Consider the following 17,356-nt stretch of genomic DNA (forward strand, 5'->3'; position numbering starts at 1 on the left):
CAGAAAATGAAAAGCACTTCAGTCAGATCGTATATATTAATATTAAATATCAAAGAAAGCACTTATATTTAGCATTTATAAAGGTGAACGGTAAAATCCAGAATAGGTTGCTACATCATTTTAGCCTGTAAAAATAACTAAAAAGAAGAAGAAGATAATCCTTTATTGATCCCAGGCAGCAGTACAAAAACAAGATAGCAAGTAAATACAGTATAACAATAAGAATAGATAAATAGATAATACGAGGTATATACAGCTGTTATACAGTAGGAGTAAGTGACAAGATGAAGTGACAGTTATGGGATAAAGTAACATGGTATGCAGGAGTTAATACAGTAAGGTATGAGGTCTAAGGTTTATAATATGGTACAGTACAAGGTGCAGTATATAAGTATGTAATATAATGGTAAAAGAAAAATACAAGTATATACTATAATATAGTATAATGTACACAAGTATACAGTATGGTATGGTAACAATATCGTAATAATGTACATTAAGAACATATACATATAGAAGAATATAATACTCTATATAATATGCTATGCTATATAATAGTGTTGGTTATGATGTCAAAAAAATAGATTGTGGCCACTGAACATGTTAAAAATGCCAAGGCATGAACGTTTCGTTGCATGCAGAGGTCATTTAACCATTCCCCCCCCTGAATTGTGATGTACATAAAGATTTCAGTTTCGAAACACTTTGCAGAGTCGAATCTTTTTATCATTATAACATAAGAAAGAGCTTCGATTTGAAACTGCTTTTCTCTCCTTGATATCTTTGTAAATATTTTGTTTGAGCTTTTTGTCAGGCAGATAAAGACCCGTGAAGATGGTCACACTGGCCTCTTGGGGTATTTGATAATATAAGATAAGCCTTTATTGATTGATTATAATTTTTAGACAAAACAATGTACTGCTTTAATTAATTGAGATATATATGTACAGATAAATAAATATCTACACATAACCCTGACATTTGAAGCCTTTGTGGCTGTTTAACACAGTCCATAGTGTAAGGACCGCACGTCAGTTTGAAAAATGTAGCAATATTTATCTTTTGTGTCTGAGCTAATTCAGCTCTGTTTTTGAAGATGTCCCTCTACATAGTTAAACATTTGAAAAGCACTTCAGCTGGATCTGTGTGTGCTTTTGTTGTAAGCCGTGTAACAGAGTGTGTACTTCCTTTGCTTTAGTGACATCCACAAACTTCCAGCTGGATTCACTGGACTGGTGATTTATTGTAATGACATTTAACTCTAGATGTATGAGTCATGCCATGAAAGGTCTCTGTGTCATGGGTGTCAGAGCAGTGTGTTCTCGGTCTGAGGGCTGCGGGGTGACTAATGTTCAGTGGTAGGAGCTTCAGTCTGTATCGCCCACTTGCTGACCTGAGAAGGCAGAATGCAGACGAATGAAGCACTTCTGCTCTCGGTTGTGTGCTTACACCCACTTTCTTCCCCAAATGCATGATCTCGTGCACAGTAAAACAAACACACACATGCTTAAACGCACAATTTATAACCTTTAGAACTACTTGCACAGTCACAGCCACACTCCGTTATGCACACATTCTCCAACTCTATTTGTCTCTGTCTTCCTTTCTCTGTTTATCTGCTTATCGCCTACTTCTTCGCCTTGCTTGCTTTTTCACACCTCACGTTTAACTCTCCATAAATCGTGCTGATTGCAGCCAGCATCCCAAACACGCGAGAACTGCAGCCAAGGCGACTGTGCTTGTACATACTTCCCTCTTTATCATCGATGGTGGGCCGCAGTCCAGTTGACAAGAAATTTAATAGCTTGCAGTAAAAAAATAGCACTTCCCCTGAATCCCAGGCGGGCTGGGATTAGTTGAGTCTCCATCCTGCTGATGATCAGAGTTCATATGTTGTGCAGTAAATGAGCAGGGGCAAAGCTGTTTCACCTCTCTTTAACACGTCTAATCCCACGTCTTTGTCTTTGGGTGAGTGTGATTAGCAATGCAGTGGAGGAGCTATAATAAGCATGTTTTATAGCATCCTTTTCTCAGCACTCTCCTTTTGACACTGTGCTTCACACATTCATACCAGTCTAAAGTGTTACTGCAAAGGTAACTAATAACTATAACAAAGCTGATACTTTGGTTGGCAGGTATTATCAAGCTGGACCCATCTTAAATATCTTTTGCAAATGGTGTATATATTTCAGGATGCATGATATCATTTTTTTCAGAAAACAGAGCTTGGGGTGTTTGGAAATGCTGTCATCAAGTAGTCGTTTTCTGTACCCTCAGGACTGTCACAGCTAAACAGACAGTGGTCTGCTCTGAAATTGGTTGATAGTGTACAATAATGCATTTATAATGATAACAATAATTACATTTGAATACAGTTATATCTTTATAAAAGCAGCATTCTCAGTACCTTTGTGTAGTCATATTGGTGCAAAATTGGTTTATCATTTTATATCAACTATTTAACGGTTATTGTTCAATTTCTCCATATCAGTGTTGGTCTCCAAAATACTAAATCTGTGGCCATATAAGGTACTATATAACATTTGATATCATTATATGTAACTTGTCAACAATATTTAGTACAGACCACTATCTGCTCAGTTATGTTACAATGTTACAATTTCATTTAGCAGATGCTTTTGTCCAAAGCGATGTACATCTGAGAGTTAATACAACACGAGCAACGATCAGGACAGGAGGGGGCGGAGTCAGTGAGAGCCAATGAACAGCTTCAAGTGCGATCGGACACTGGTGCTGAAAGGCAGTGTATAGGCTGTTTTTTTAAAATAATTATAATCATCATCAGCAACATCAGCAAGATCAGTATAGTCATCATTATCATCATGAAAATCCTAGTAGCATAAACTACATCCTCGATGTCATCACCATCAATAGCATCAGTATCATTAAGGTCAGAGGTCATAAAGAGCTGGGTCTTTAGCTTCTTCTTAAAGGTGCAAGCGAGCAACAGGGTTTGAATTTGATGCGAGCTGGGACTGGGAGTCAGTGGAGGGATATGAGCAGTGGAGGGATATGTGCCGTTTGGGGTTGACTGAAGATCAGTCGTGCTACTTCATTCTGGATCATCTGCAGAGGTTTGAATGTGCATGCAGGAAGGCCTGCCAGTAGGGAGTTGCAGTAATCAATGTGTGATATCACGAGAGCCTGTACCAGCAGGTGTGTTGCATGCTCTGACAGGTAGGGTCTCATCTTCCTGATGTTGTACAGGACAAATCGGCATGACCGAGCAATCAAGGCCACATGAACCTCAAAGGTTAGCTGGTTGTCAATTGTGATGCCCAGGTTCCGGGCAGACTTTGTCCAAGCTGGATATTGATCAGTGGTTGCATAGAGTGACTGGCTGGGATGATGTTACATTGTAACATTGTACTGCTACATGTGCTGCAGACAGTGCTGAGAGGATTGTTAACTATGGAGTCTGTGCACCCTCTGCTGGACAAAATATGTCATATTCATCTAGAATTTGATATATATGTGTAAGACCCACATTGGCCTGATATAATCAAGCAACTGATATCGGCTGTATTATAAACACATCCCTTTCACTTGACAGACACAGGCTTAGAACTGTAAGCCTTCTGGGCTTCTGAGGGATGTGAAACAGGCAACAATGACCAGTTCTACCGTTTCCTCTCTTACCCTTGGCCTTGACTAATGACACCAAACGTGGTGTTGCGTAACTTTATACTGTTGTAAAAAAGCATGTCCTTTGAGGGTCTACCAGAACCAATAGTCACCAGTTAGTAATGGATCAATCACAATTATCAAAAAACCCATGAACAATTCATTTGAATTTCTGTTTGTAAAAAAACAATGAAAAAATACATTGGAAATCATAAACATAAAATATAAACCCAGAATGGAAATTCAACATATAGTACACACTTCCATATGATCCTGTTCGTCCATATGAGATATATATGTGTTAGTCTGTGTGTTTCCGTAAGAGCAGAGAGAAAGCTTAGCCTCTTTCAATCCTTTCATTCATTTTCTGATGAGTGTGCTGTGAAGAGTTTACAGACAACGCTTTAGAGGATTTCAGTGTATTTATCAAGATATTCTGGTTTGGAATATTCAGATAAATACCTGAGGCTGTTTGACGTCTGCACCTGGAACGCACTCATATAATCAGAAATCAGGTGTGTATCACGCCAGCCTTGCTGTTGTTTGTCCAACCTCATTGGTCTCTGGCTAATGGCCTTCTCACCTGACATCCAGTGGCAGCCAAAGAACATTGCAGAGAAATTTTAAGAGAATGATTTTACAGGTTTCACACGCCAGGTGGTGCTAATCTTATTTTAGCAGCAGCTCAGCTCGCAGCTCCTCTGCATCTTTTAAGTATCTTTATATTGTGAAATTCCTTTATTTACTGTTTTAACAGGTTTAATTACACGGTCCGTCTGTTTTGAAGAGAAGTCCGCTGCGGATAATTTTGCTCCTTGTGAAAAATATTGTAAATGATCAACACTGCAGGAATCCTAACCAAAAAACAAGCTGAGGTAATGTTAACATCTGCTCAGCTCACAGCCCCCAGACATGCTATGTTCACCAAAGAGCCTCAGGAAGAAACAAATGTGTAATATGAAACTGTTTTACTCAGTGTTTCTTCCAGTTTACCAACTATTTTGACTTAAAAAGAAAAATATGCAGCCTTAAAAAAGCATGTTATCACAATATCTAATTAAAAAAGATAGTACCCCATGACGGCCATTTTACAAATGTGATTATTTACAAGTTTAACAAATTAAGTCTCAGGTTTATTTGAGGCTCCATCAAATTGAGGATAATCCCAACAGGCAGCTTTTACTAATCATATAAATGTTAAAGTCGAGCTGAAACGGCATTTCGAGAGTATCTAGCTTCCGTATCGTGACGCTTTTCCGAGTGAAACAGGACGTGCAGGCGGGACATATCATTAGAGGGATTTGATTTGATCGTTGAGAAGTGGGCGTAGACAGACGTTCTCCACAGCGCAGTAGCTAGCTAACTGACCGAGCGTTCTTGGTGCTCTGCCGCTAAATGTTGCAGATTGATTGGTTGAAATTGTTTGGTGCTAACTTAGGTAAGCACACGTAAAGATTTAGTTTTACCGGAAGAAAAAATGATCGGATTTTGATATAAGAATAAGAAGAAATTGATTTTCTGTTTTTTTTTTGGCCTATATTGTCAAATAGATGCACAATATTACCGGGGATGTGATCTAAAAGGATTAAAATGACATTTTTCATTTCACCTCGACTTTAATCACGTTTTTGCAATATTACAAAGCCTTTAGCTGGAGTTGATCAGAGTGGAAGAAAAGGTCTCTGTCTCTAGATAAAAGATTAGGAGAAGAACAATGACACTGACAAAATCAATCTGCTTTAAAGGAGGCTGTCCCTTTTCTTTTTGGTGCATTGTAGTGGAAAGGCTTGAGCTGTTTTGACACAGGTTCTTTTACACCAAGAGGATCTTGCAATAAAAGACATAGAACTTTCAGTTTATGAACGTCCTAGAAGTTGTGTGGTCACTGCGTGCTCACTTGTGGGAGGGAAATTGAGTGTTTCTTTGTGCACTTACTGATGGCTCAAACTGCCTCAATGTTCATATTCTGACTGATTCTGATATTCTGATATTCTGACTATAAACTTTGTAGGAAAGCAGGCTTTCAGCAGTCACTCGATGGAAAACATTACTAGCACTTCAGAGCTTACGCCGCCTCACGTTTAGAATGATTTGCACAGCACAACAGTTTTCAGGCAGTAATAGTAAGTGCAAATATGATTTCATGGCCTCTTTCCCACAAGACTGTGTGACCAGCGGCTCTGTCCTCATCACTGCACAGATTACCTCCAGCCATGGTCCAGTGCTGCTATTAGCTATGAAACATCTTGGCCCCCTCTCCAAAACATCGTCGGAATCACTGATTGAAAACTGTATCTGAGCTTTGAAGGCCACATTTGATGCAAATTGCTAAGCTGGTACGTATGATGAGTATTTGTATGAAGTTATGTTTTCTTTATTACAGCTTAAATAATGAGAAAGAGGGATATCAAAGATCGCTTACCAAACCCAGTGAATACAGCAGGCAGGATATCACAAACAAGTAAGTTGGCCAGCCCAGTATCCCCCTGGGATTTACTGATTCAGTTACCTGTGTGAGGGGAAGGACTCGTGTCAGGGTAGTCCACATATTTTCAGGAGGTTGGAATTTAGAAAAGTTTTTTTTCTTTTTAAATTAGTGTAGCCATCCTGAAAACATCTTTAATGTGTGTTTAGGGTCCTGGACCTGAAGAAGCAATCTTTGCTCTTTACTCGGTGAACTCTGTGCAACGCTGGCAGCACAGCACAGTTGCTCAGCCCCGTGACAGTATGTTTAGATAGTCTGAGTCAGATCAGAGGAGTAAGCAGAGGCTCCGCCATCCGAACACTATGTATTTCTCAAAAATAATAGTATTCCTAATTATTATTATACAAGTATAGATATTTTTTATTTGCCTGGAGTTTAGTTAAATATTTCACTTGTGTCTCATTGGTTGGATCATTTCCTGTTTTACTTTGTCACCTTGTCTCTCGTGTTGGTCCACTTCCTGCCTTTGTGTTTCTGCTTGTTTGATTATGTGCCCTGCCCTGATTGTTTTCACCTGCCCCTTGATTGTCTCACCTGTGTCTGATTAGCCTCAGTTTAAACCTTAGTTTATTTAGTCTCTGTGCTCCCTTGTCTCAATGCTTGTTCGTTGTCATTGTCTTGTGTAACCAACGTTCTTCTACCCTTGTATTACCTGCTCCTAGTTTCCCCATGGCTCCTCGTGTTACTGTTGTTTTTTCCCTTGGATTATCAGTTACCTGGATTTTGTTTGAAGTAAGTTTTTACTCTGCCTTTTAGTTTTCCTTTTTGTCTTTTGTTGGATTTTTAGATTTTGTTTTCACCTTTTGTGAATTAAATCATATATGTGTATATATAGCTGTGTGCCAGCTGATGAGTAGGACATGAAGGTAGTTTAAATGATGAAATCACACCATCACCTTAGGTGTTTAAACTGTCAGACAAAGCGGCTGTGAGGGACTCTTTGTAAGGCTCTTTGTCAGCGTGCTGTAAATCACTTTGTCACAACATTTGCTCATTGAGGACTTTTGTTACCCCAATTCATGGCAAATGTATAGTATGTTATACAAAGTTAATGAGACGCCCTTTACACACGTGTAATATATGATTCACAACCAATTTTTGTTTTACGTGCACCAATTAGATTTTCCCAAACGTATAGAATATAACTCCTTTGATTCTTTTATTTAATCATCTGTCCTTTTGTTCCTCCTCTCCTGCTCCTGCTTTACTGGGTACTCCTTTGCTCTTCATAAGCGATCCAAAGTTTGATTTCATGAAAGATGGCCATCTAGGATATGACTATTCATTCATGATAAAGCAGGCAGGTGAGAAGTAAGATGGCTGGAAGTCCCCTCATTGATCTCACTAATTATGGTCTGTATCATTGATCAGCTCCCAGAGAGCGGATGGAACATGGAGGGCACAGCAGGGTCAAAACTTAGCCTCACCATCTCCGTCAGTTGGAGCCGGATGTGGTGGCCCGTCTCAATACAACACATATTATGACACAGTCTGACTTTAAAGAAATACTAGCTAGGGAAAGAAGTAAAATTTTACTAAAGCAATTGAACTATAAAGGTTGTTACAGCACAAGTGTTGCAAATCACTTCCCATATGACCTCGTGTTTCTATGTTTCACATTGCATATATGACAAAAAATAGACTCCAGGGAACATGAAGCAAAACCACTTAGTCTTTCAGAAGACACCTTTATTGTTGTGTGTGCATCACTGTGGCTCTTCTGTTTCATCCTCCAGCTCTGTAGCTTTCACTATGGTCTAACTGTGTCCCCAGGCATCTATTCCCTGTACCATCCCTATGTGCCTCATGTATACTGAAAACTCATCCCACTCTTTCACACATATGGAGAGGGGGAAGAAGGAGAAGCCTGGCATATGACCAGCTCATAAGAGCATAATATCATCTCCTTTCTGGATCATATGTCTTCTCTCTGTCTCCCCTCCACTCCTAATTTAATATTCTTTCCTTAGTTATTATGCCTCCCTTCCTCATCCCGCTTTACACTCCTTTCCTACTTTCTATTTTGGTCTTATAAACACATCTCCCTCTTGTCGCTTTGCGTTTTCCTCCCCCTCCTCCCCATCCTCATGTCACATGGCTGAAAACATGCTGTATGATAAATCTTCCAAAACACAGGGAAAAGCTGCTGGCACAGCGGCTGTATGGGGCTGAGGCGAGATGAGGCACAACACCGGACAGTGCTCAGCAGGAACAAGCTGTGATGTATAATTAATGTGTTAAAACTCTCAGACACACAAGTGTTATATGTTTTGTGTTTCAGAGTCTTCTGGGGTAAAACATAAATGAATGCATTTAAAAACTGAGCCATGACAAAGCTTACCAGATAACCACTTTGGCCTGAGGAGCAGGTAGAGCCTTTGCTGTGGCTATGGAGAAACTTAGAGAGTAACAGAAGGAGAATGTGTGTGTGTACAAGAGGTGCTTGGGTTTGTGGGTTTTTCTTTGTGAGGACTCTCTACTAAAAGATAACAAAGAGAAGTTCTCCACATTGCAGATATATATTGTGCTGATTGTATGTATATGCTCTGGTGACAGCTAGGGCTGCATGAAATATTGTTTAACAACTGCAATTGCGATGTGCGCATGTGCAACATTTACAGAGCAGGACTTGTGATATTGAAGCAAATTAAGTGAAATATGTCATGCTGTTACTTTTGTGTTGCTCGGTGCACAACAAGAACTCGCCAGTTTCTCATTCTCAATGACTAATTCAAAAATCTGTTTGATAACACATTAGTGCTGCTTCCTGTCAGCTCACACAACCTCATTCAACACGCATGCGCATAAACCATGGTCACACGCACGGAAATACAGACAGATTGTTTCTGTATTTATTCAGTGAGGAGACTGCATCCAAGTTTTTAATATGGGACGAGCCGATGAGAGGGACGGCGCGGGTCAGAGACAGATGATCCATAGTGTGATCTTACCAGTTCATCTGAATGTATAATGTGATCCAGCAGTGAGCAGTTTATAATCATGCAGCGCAGCGATGAAACCGATCTGTGTGTTTCTCAGACTCTGCCCCTGACTTCATAGGGTCGCGATCGGTAATGCATAAAATACGTCTTCACACGCTGTGACTGAGATGAGCCGGAGGTGATCCACCCGTAGTTTATCAGAGTTATCATGACGCGCTGGTAGGGGACAGATGTTAGGAGAGGAGCAGATATGACGCAGACCTGTGTGTGTTTTGATGCTCATACCTGAATCAATAACGGTGCTATCCGTCCGTATTTCTGCACACAGTTAAAGTATAAACTTCCACAGGCTGTCATATGCCCGTATGCTGTGTAGTTCATATATTTCACTGATAAACCCAGAGCTTTAGAGGGGCATCAGGCTTCATGATCAAAGTCTCATGGGATGCAAAGCCAGGGTTGCCACGTCCACGTTTTTCCAGCTGAATTGTGTTTTGTGTCTTTAGAGGCGCGAGGCCCTGTGTGGTTGCACACTTCACACAGCCCATTCGACGGTTCTGACTCTTCGTATGTTTGGAACGTCACAGACACCTATTGGGTTTCGCAGCCCGGGGGTTGGGAACCCCTGCTATGTACTGCATACAGCATACTGCGTTCGGCGGTAGTCTGTAGTATGGAGGAGCTTTTCAAATTAATTTTGCAGTATGCTACGCCAGGCGGAAGTAAACAATAACCGCCGCGTCTTTAGCTATAGCGCCCCCTTCTGATGGAATGCTGCTGCTGTCCATCATTTCACCTGCCGCTGTGAGGTTCCAGCGCTTTGCATTGTGGGATACAGGAGGCAAGGTAGACTGGTCTGATGCATACTGGAGATTTTCTCAGAATCAGTATGACTTCCGGGTATTTTTGGCATACTGCACATTGAGCTTTTGTTTGCATGCTACATTCTACATTTTGGCCAAATCAGTACATGCTGTTCGTATAGTATAGCATTTCAAACACAGCGTCACTTATAAGCCTCCCTGCATAAGGGAGCCCTGATCATCCTGTCGACTTGATCTGTGACGTCAACAGCTCCGGTTGTTTGTGCCGACAGGAACAACAGGAAGCAGGAGACATGATTTTTTATTTCACAAAGTGACCGTCACGGGGCTGATCACGCTGATTAAACATACATTTGATCATCATTAGCGATGGTTGATGACATATCGTTTTATAACACAACATCAGCCCACAAGTCTGTTATTGTTTTATAAAAACGTGTCGCTCCAGCTGTGCTCTCTACTTTTTTATCCTGGTGTCAGAGTCTGAACCAAGACTGATAAAGTAGGAGGGGTTTTGTTTTATTATCAGCAAATAGACTTAACAATCCCAAATAATACAAAGTATGACTGTTAATTGTTTGACTGTTAATTTTGTACTTCAAATGTGGCACAAATGTCCAAATCAAACATGAAGTAATTTGATTTGATGGTTACAGATCGGTCGCTGAGACCTCACCTCCATCCATTTCTCCTGAATATAATATCACAACAAAGTCTGGAGCAATCCAAGCGAATATGTGGTGTACTTTTTTTTATCCATTTACTAGACAATATTCCTTCACTCTTACATACCTGTTCACTCTGCCATCTTGAGGAGCTGCATAAAGCTGCTCTGCAGAGAAACACTGAGACATGTTCTCTGGTATTGAGAAACAGGGCAAACTGAAACATTATCCGTACCTGACACTCTAACTAGCCTAATCAGTTCTGATACTTTAAATTAGATAATTCAGTATTAATATATTATTTTTTAAAGATAATATTTTTGGCATTTTGCCTTTATTAGATGTGATAGTGAAGAGTGACAGGAAATATGGGAAAGAGTGTCATGGTTGGAGTTCAAACAAAAAGGTAGAGGACCCAGGTGCAGACGATGGTATTTAATTTAACGAAAAAGAAAAAAGGCAGAACAAAGAAACTTACAAAGTCCATGGGGGAATACGCAGCAGCGTCCAAAAATTATGTAAAGTCCAAATAACAGAAAAACACAAGAAATCCCACAAGTAAAATATCCACGAGGAACAAGGGTACGACTAATGACAAACAGAGCAAGATGTGAAAGACAGACGACGGACTGACCAGGAAACACAGAGACTAAATAAACTTGGGAGGTGAGGCTAATGGGGCACAGGTGAGACAATCAAGGGAGCAGGTGAAAACAATAAGGGCAGGGCACATAATCAAACAAGCAGGAAACACACAAAGGCAGGAAGTGGAAGATCACGGGAGACAAGGTGACAGGAAGTGATCTAAACAAACACCACTGAAATACTTAACCAGGCTAAATCAAGACAACAACGCAGAATAAATGAAATACAAAAATAAACTTGATAAGTCATGACAATGCTCTGCCAACTGAGCTAAACTGGCACCCCATCCAGAATTAATTTATCTACCATTTAGAATAATTAACCAACTTCACAAAATGTACTGCACGGATATCAATAAAAACCTCAAAAAGTTCATTTTTAAGGTTTTTTTAAGCCAGTGTGACATGTGATGAACTGTATTGCTCTAAACATAAGTTACGCAGCAATGCAGTTGAAGATTTGTGCCGAAAGCAAGAATAGTTCAGTCAGTGTAAGCTTGGGAGGCTGCTGTGCTTTGTCCTCTGTAAGCTGCAACGTGTTTTGGCATCCCTTTCTCTCAGCATAGCATATGGAATTTTTATTGGAAGGAGTGCACAGAGTCAAGCAGAAAGATCAGAGATGATTGCATTTTTTTCCTTTTTCTCTCCTCCTTCTCTCGTGTTTCAGGCTGGGAGGGGAGATTTCACGGGGAGCGCCGCGGCTGCACGTGCCGCCTCATATTTAATTACTTAGAGTGTCGTAGCAGGGTGGCATGTATGCTACAGCAACAACACAGCAATTCCATTTCACTGCAGTCCTCCTGAGATTTAGCCCTGTGTGCATGTAGAAGAGGTATTGTGTGTATGTATGTGTGCAGCCGGTTTATTTTTCTACATGCTGCTCCACATGCACACTCTGATGATGACGAATGCCAGGTCGGAGTGAGTGGGAGGAGAGTGATGATAGGCTTTACTGTTTCTCTATAGGTGTGTGAGGCCTATATTTTTTATGTATTTGTATGTGGGTGTTTGAGCAGAAGAACTCTATATCTGACTATAAAACAAACGATTAGACATGATAGGAGACGATAAACTAGTAAAAAAAACTACATTTTAATGACACTGCAGTAATTTTAAATGTTGAAAAGGTTTTTGGAGCAAACCCTACCAAACATTAGGGATGTACTTGACTCAGAGTTTAGTAGGTCAAATCAGATCAAGCTGTAAACTATCGGTACCTTTGTTTTTCAGTTCAGCACCACATAAAACCTAATGAGCCTGGTTTTACGTAAGAATCATCGTGGCTGTCGGTGGGATGGCCAGATTAAATGTTTCTTGGTGGTTCGAGTCACATCATCTTGTTTCTCAATTTAACCAGATGAAGGGCATCCGGGTCTCAATCAGAGAAACAGCCTGAGTTAAAGTTAGTGTCTGCTCAGTTCACAGCACTTGAAGCAATGAGAAATGCAAATTTTAACATAAAAGTGTTTTTTGTCATGTGTTTTAATCGAAGGAGAACTTTGCATGTGATTTACCTACTTCTATCTTGCAATCACTGAAAGATGAAGAAATCCTCACATAAAGACAAGTTAATCCCCTTGACACAAGATGAGCTAGCCCTGGCTGCAGCTCAGCTTGTAGCTCCTCCTGATATCCATACACTGATATTTATTGTGAAACTTTATATTTGTTGTTTTCTCTGGTTCAATAACTGCGTCACTTTTTCATGGAATGGAGGGTGCCTATCTGGATATTTGAAGTAAAAACCTTGTGAACGATGAAAGCTGAATTCATCGTTGTTATGTAAATGCTTCTAATGCTATTGTTAATTTCTCCATTTCCAATGATACAGCTAAAACATTGAAAGGGCAGATTTTTGGACTTTGGGTATTCTTGTTTGATGATTCAAGTTATCAGGTTTAGTGGGCAGACCTACAAACATCAATACTAGGCAACCTCACGACCCACATGGAGGTCAATGGCTTTGTTTTTGTGCTTAGCTGCCGAGCTATACTGAAAGCCATGTCGACGACTTCAGCCTGGAGCTCAGCAGTAAATGATTTTTATGTTTCAGAAATCTGGTGATAGCTAAAACCTGAGAGCAGTAGTGCTTCGAGAATTAGCTAATAGATATTCTGCCAGTTCCTCGATGCTCCTGTTGATGTATCATGTATACATGCCTGCATTTATTTCCTGGCTTTATGGCACACGCAATGTCACGGTCCCTGTGGGGCCTATCAGCTGAGCAGGGGAGACAAGCTGTAGATGCAAGCTGTTTACAAGTCCTCCAGTCACTATATAAGAACATGTTGTTACTTTGGTGAGAGACGGCTGTTACTGAGAATGGATTCAGGACACAAACAACAAAATCTCCTTTTTACAGCCTCTCTAGTGGTATAATGTACTTGACTGGAGGCACGTAATGACTGTCACCTATGACGAGGCCTCACAGACAAAATAAAGCTCAGTTTATTGAGAGAGAATCTTTTAAAACCTTGACTGTTTTCAGTCAAGGTTTTCACTGTTTGTGAGTCACATTTGTGTGTTTCACATAAGCAGTTGTGCTGTTGGCTCTTGGTTAACTGCTATACTTGTTGTGTCTCTACAGAGCAGCCAGAGCATTCGGAGACTACCTGTCCAATACCAATACAGAGAACCGCAACGGAGCAGGTAGGTGACGCACAGAGAGAAAATCACCAAATCCGACTGTTGTCAGTGCCGTACACTGCTGAAGGTATCTTCCTCAGAAGCAGCCCGTAGGATAGAAAATACCAGGAATGTGTACCAAGTGATGGTTAGAAACTTGTAGATTAGAGCGCTGTAGAGAAGGACTAGCCTGTTTGCGCCTTTATAGCATTGACTGTATATACGTAGTGGACGTAGCTATTGTGATTTCACAAGTTTGACATTTTGGCCACTGCTATCTTGTATTTTTGGAGCCAGTAGTCAACATATTTGGAGGAAAGGGTGGATAAGGATTGGTACTCCTCTATCCTGGTGGACAGTTTGTGTCATAGTGACGTGTCAATCACAGGTTGCCACATACCATACATTATTGTCTATTTTCCTTTAAATGGGACACTTAAAAAAAGAATTTTATATTAAAGACAACAGGTATATATTACAGACAAGATGATTTATCTGTGTCTATGCATTCTAATCACTCTGCCATCTTCTCTATTTTTCTTTTTGTATATCTGTAGATCATCTATTGTCCGACTCCTTCCCTGGCCAGGACTGCGACTCTCCAGACATCAGCCACTTGCACAAAAACAACCTGCCACCACAGAGCCGCTGTTTGCCCATAGCTAAGTCCAATCAGTCCTGCCAATCCAATCCCAGTGCTAACCCACAGTCTCAGCCTCAAGTCACCCTCCAGGCCGAAGCACCTGTGGGCCCCTCTAAACGGCGACTCTCTGCTGAGCGCAGCCTATCCACAGAGGAAACACCAAGTGCCAGAGGCCCAGAAGGCAGCAAGGTGGTTAAGCCAGCCAAGGTGTACACAATCACCAGGGAAGGAGGGATGACCCTTGGGGGGCGTGGTAGTGAGGAGAGCCTGGAGCTGGAGGTGCTGAAGGGCTCCAGGGAGCAGCCTCTGTCTCAGGCCCCTACCTCTGCCACCCACAACCCCTCCTGTACCAGCCAGCCATCCGCAACAGCACACGGTAGCCATCACCGTAGCAGCCATCACCGCAGCAACCATCACCACAACCACCAACACCAAGGAGGTGCGGCATCATCATCTCAGCCACTTCAGAGCTCTGGGAGTGCCAACAACATCCGGGACTGGGGGATGAGGAGAGGAGGGTCACGGGAAGACTACACCCCAGACTGCGTGGCCTGCATTCGGGCTCCGTGTCAAAGCCAGCGCTCCCTGGACCTGGATACCTCACCGCGTGATGGAGGGAAGCCCCGCAAGAAGCTGGAGAGGATGTACAGCGAGGACAGAGGATCTACTGATGACAGGGGTAAAAAGAGATAGATGGGAAAATGGGTGGGCATTTAAATTGACATGGAAGAAAGAAGGGAATTGTAGATATATACATTTGTCAAGTCAAAAGCCTTCATGTTTTCACCTACAAGTACCAGGTGTAAACATATTATTGATACCTAAATATACCCTAAATTGTACACACTCCATTCACCCTTAGGCCATGTCTTCACGTACATCTATAGTATTTTTCAAAACTTAGCTTTTTCTCTGTGCTTTGGCCTTTAGTCCACACACAAACATCAAAGGTCACTGAAAATGGATCTTTTGTAAAATTCTAGCCAGGGTCTTTTACGAACTCTGTTTCCGTGGAGACGTGTAGACATGCGCCGTTATCTCATTCCTTGCAAAATAACGGACGTGACAAAAGCTGTGATGCTTCTCACCTTGCTAACAGGACTTTTTACATGTTTACACATATATGTACAGTTACTCGTCCACTATATTGAGGAACAGAGGCGTTGGGATGCACTGAAGCCCACCAAATAGACTTCCAGCAATTGATTTTTTCAGACATTTGATTGGCCGCAATTCTTCTTCTTCTTTGCATGACTGGGTTATATCGCCGCCTGTTGGTGTGGCGTTCTCATGACAGCGTTTTTGTTGTGTTTTTTGTTTTCGTTTGGACAGGGATTTTTTTTATGACCGTGCCTGTGTGGATGGGGTTTATTTGGAAATGAAGGAGGGAAAAACTGGTGTACGTGTAGACATGGCCTTGGATGTTTCACTTCACACTCCTGTCATCATGCATTCATTAGCATCTTCCACTTAAGGCCCGTTTTTGAATTGTCTGCTTGCTGATTCCACGCCTTCCTTTTGTTTTCTGTGTTTGCAGAGGACAATCCTAATAGCTGGTTCCCCAAAGAGAATATGTTCAGCTTTCAGACAGCCACCACCACCATGCAGGCGTGAGTATGACATGGAAATCCGCCTTCACTCCCACTCTGTACATCACACAGTGTCTTATTGCAGCACCACCGTGTTGGCAGGATATGGTTTAGCCTTTTCTTTCCAAGACGTCCAGCTCAGTGTTCTAATAGGTCTGAATGAGCTTTCCCACATTTTAAGCCAGCACAAGTTGTTATTATAAACTAGCTGAGCATTGATAGTTGTCCACTATGTTGGTCTATTAGGTTCCTTTCTGACTTGTGGAAATCAGTGGCTATATTTTAATCTTGTATTAAACCAAATTAAAATTTCCATTTGATGAAGTGCAGTATATAAAAAAGAAAAATATTTTACTACTATATTTAATGCTTTGTTTTTATGTTTCAAAATACTTAATATTGAAAATGTTCATACTCTTTTGAACCATCACTTTCATTGTATTCAGTGTACAACAAAGGGGGAAAAAAATGAATCTTGATTTGACATTTGCATATTAATTGGAATCCTGTCCATATTTCAGAACACTGATAATAAAGTGTGGTGTGTCCATATAATTGATTTTTCATTTTTATTTGGAAAATCGTAAATAGAAATATATGTTTAAAATCAAATGCAAAAGTGCATTTTCTAGTTTAATGTCTTAATTTAAACACACTCTGCATTCAGTGTCTTTGTATTGTAAGGCTTTGTACTGCACAGAAAATGATGTGACCACTTAATGATCACCTCTCACCCAGATCTTTTAATTATGACCCTCAGACAGACAAAGCTCATCCCCCATGATCTCTCCCCTCATCTCTCCCACGCTCCCACTTCTCCCCCCATAAATTTCAGCATCTTTCCTCCCTTTTTCTATCTGTTTCCATCTGCCTCTGTCTCTATCACGACTATCCGACTGATAAATGGGCCTGACACTGGCCCCTTGATTAAAATAACAGGCCAGTTAGTACTTTGCATCTCTATTATTGTAGATTTATTGCAGTTTGATTAGTTACATGTTGATTATAGAATGCATCAAAACTGTTCAGATAGGTATGTTTATCATGATCTGTCCTGTACCATTCCTCACCTCCAGGGCCGGCTCAAGACATAGGCCAAATAAGTGGTCGCCTAGGGCGCCACAGTCTTGGGTGCGCTAGCTTGAGCCTCAAACATTTTGAATGTAGCCCCAGGTACGAGCCTACTAACACCTTCACTCCCATCCTTTCCCTCTGCTCTGCTCCAATTCACCGTCACTCTGCTGCTCTCTCTCTCTCTCTCTCTCGCTTGCTTGACCACTCACTCACTGCGCAC

General features: G+C 41.1%; 1 protein-coding gene across 1 annotated transcript in view; it reads left to right on the top strand.

Moving 5' to 3' along the window:
- nsmfb (NMDA receptor synaptonuclear signaling and neuronal migration factor b) overlaps positions 1-17,356 on the top strand; it is a 41,587-nt gene that overhangs the window by 500 nt on the left and 23,731 nt on the right. Inside the window, exons 2-4 of the mRNA XM_069683587.1 lie at positions 13,793-13,854; positions 14,388-15,152; positions 16,011-16,083. Coding sequence (XP_069539688.1) covers positions 13,793-13,854; positions 14,388-15,152; positions 16,011-16,083 — 900 coding nt within the window. The remainder of the gene's footprint in view (positions 1-13,792; positions 13,855-14,387; positions 15,153-16,010; positions 16,084-17,356) is intronic.

The sequence above is a fragment of the Semicossyphus pulcher genome, unplaced genomic scaffold, assembly GCF_022749685.1.
Source record: "Semicossyphus pulcher isolate SPU_LCO1_2020_fin unplaced genomic scaffold, fSemPul1.0.p SCAF_6, whole genome shotgun sequence".
Taxonomy (NCBI): Eukaryota; Metazoa; Chordata; class Actinopteri; order Labriformes; family Labridae; genus Semicossyphus; species Semicossyphus pulcher.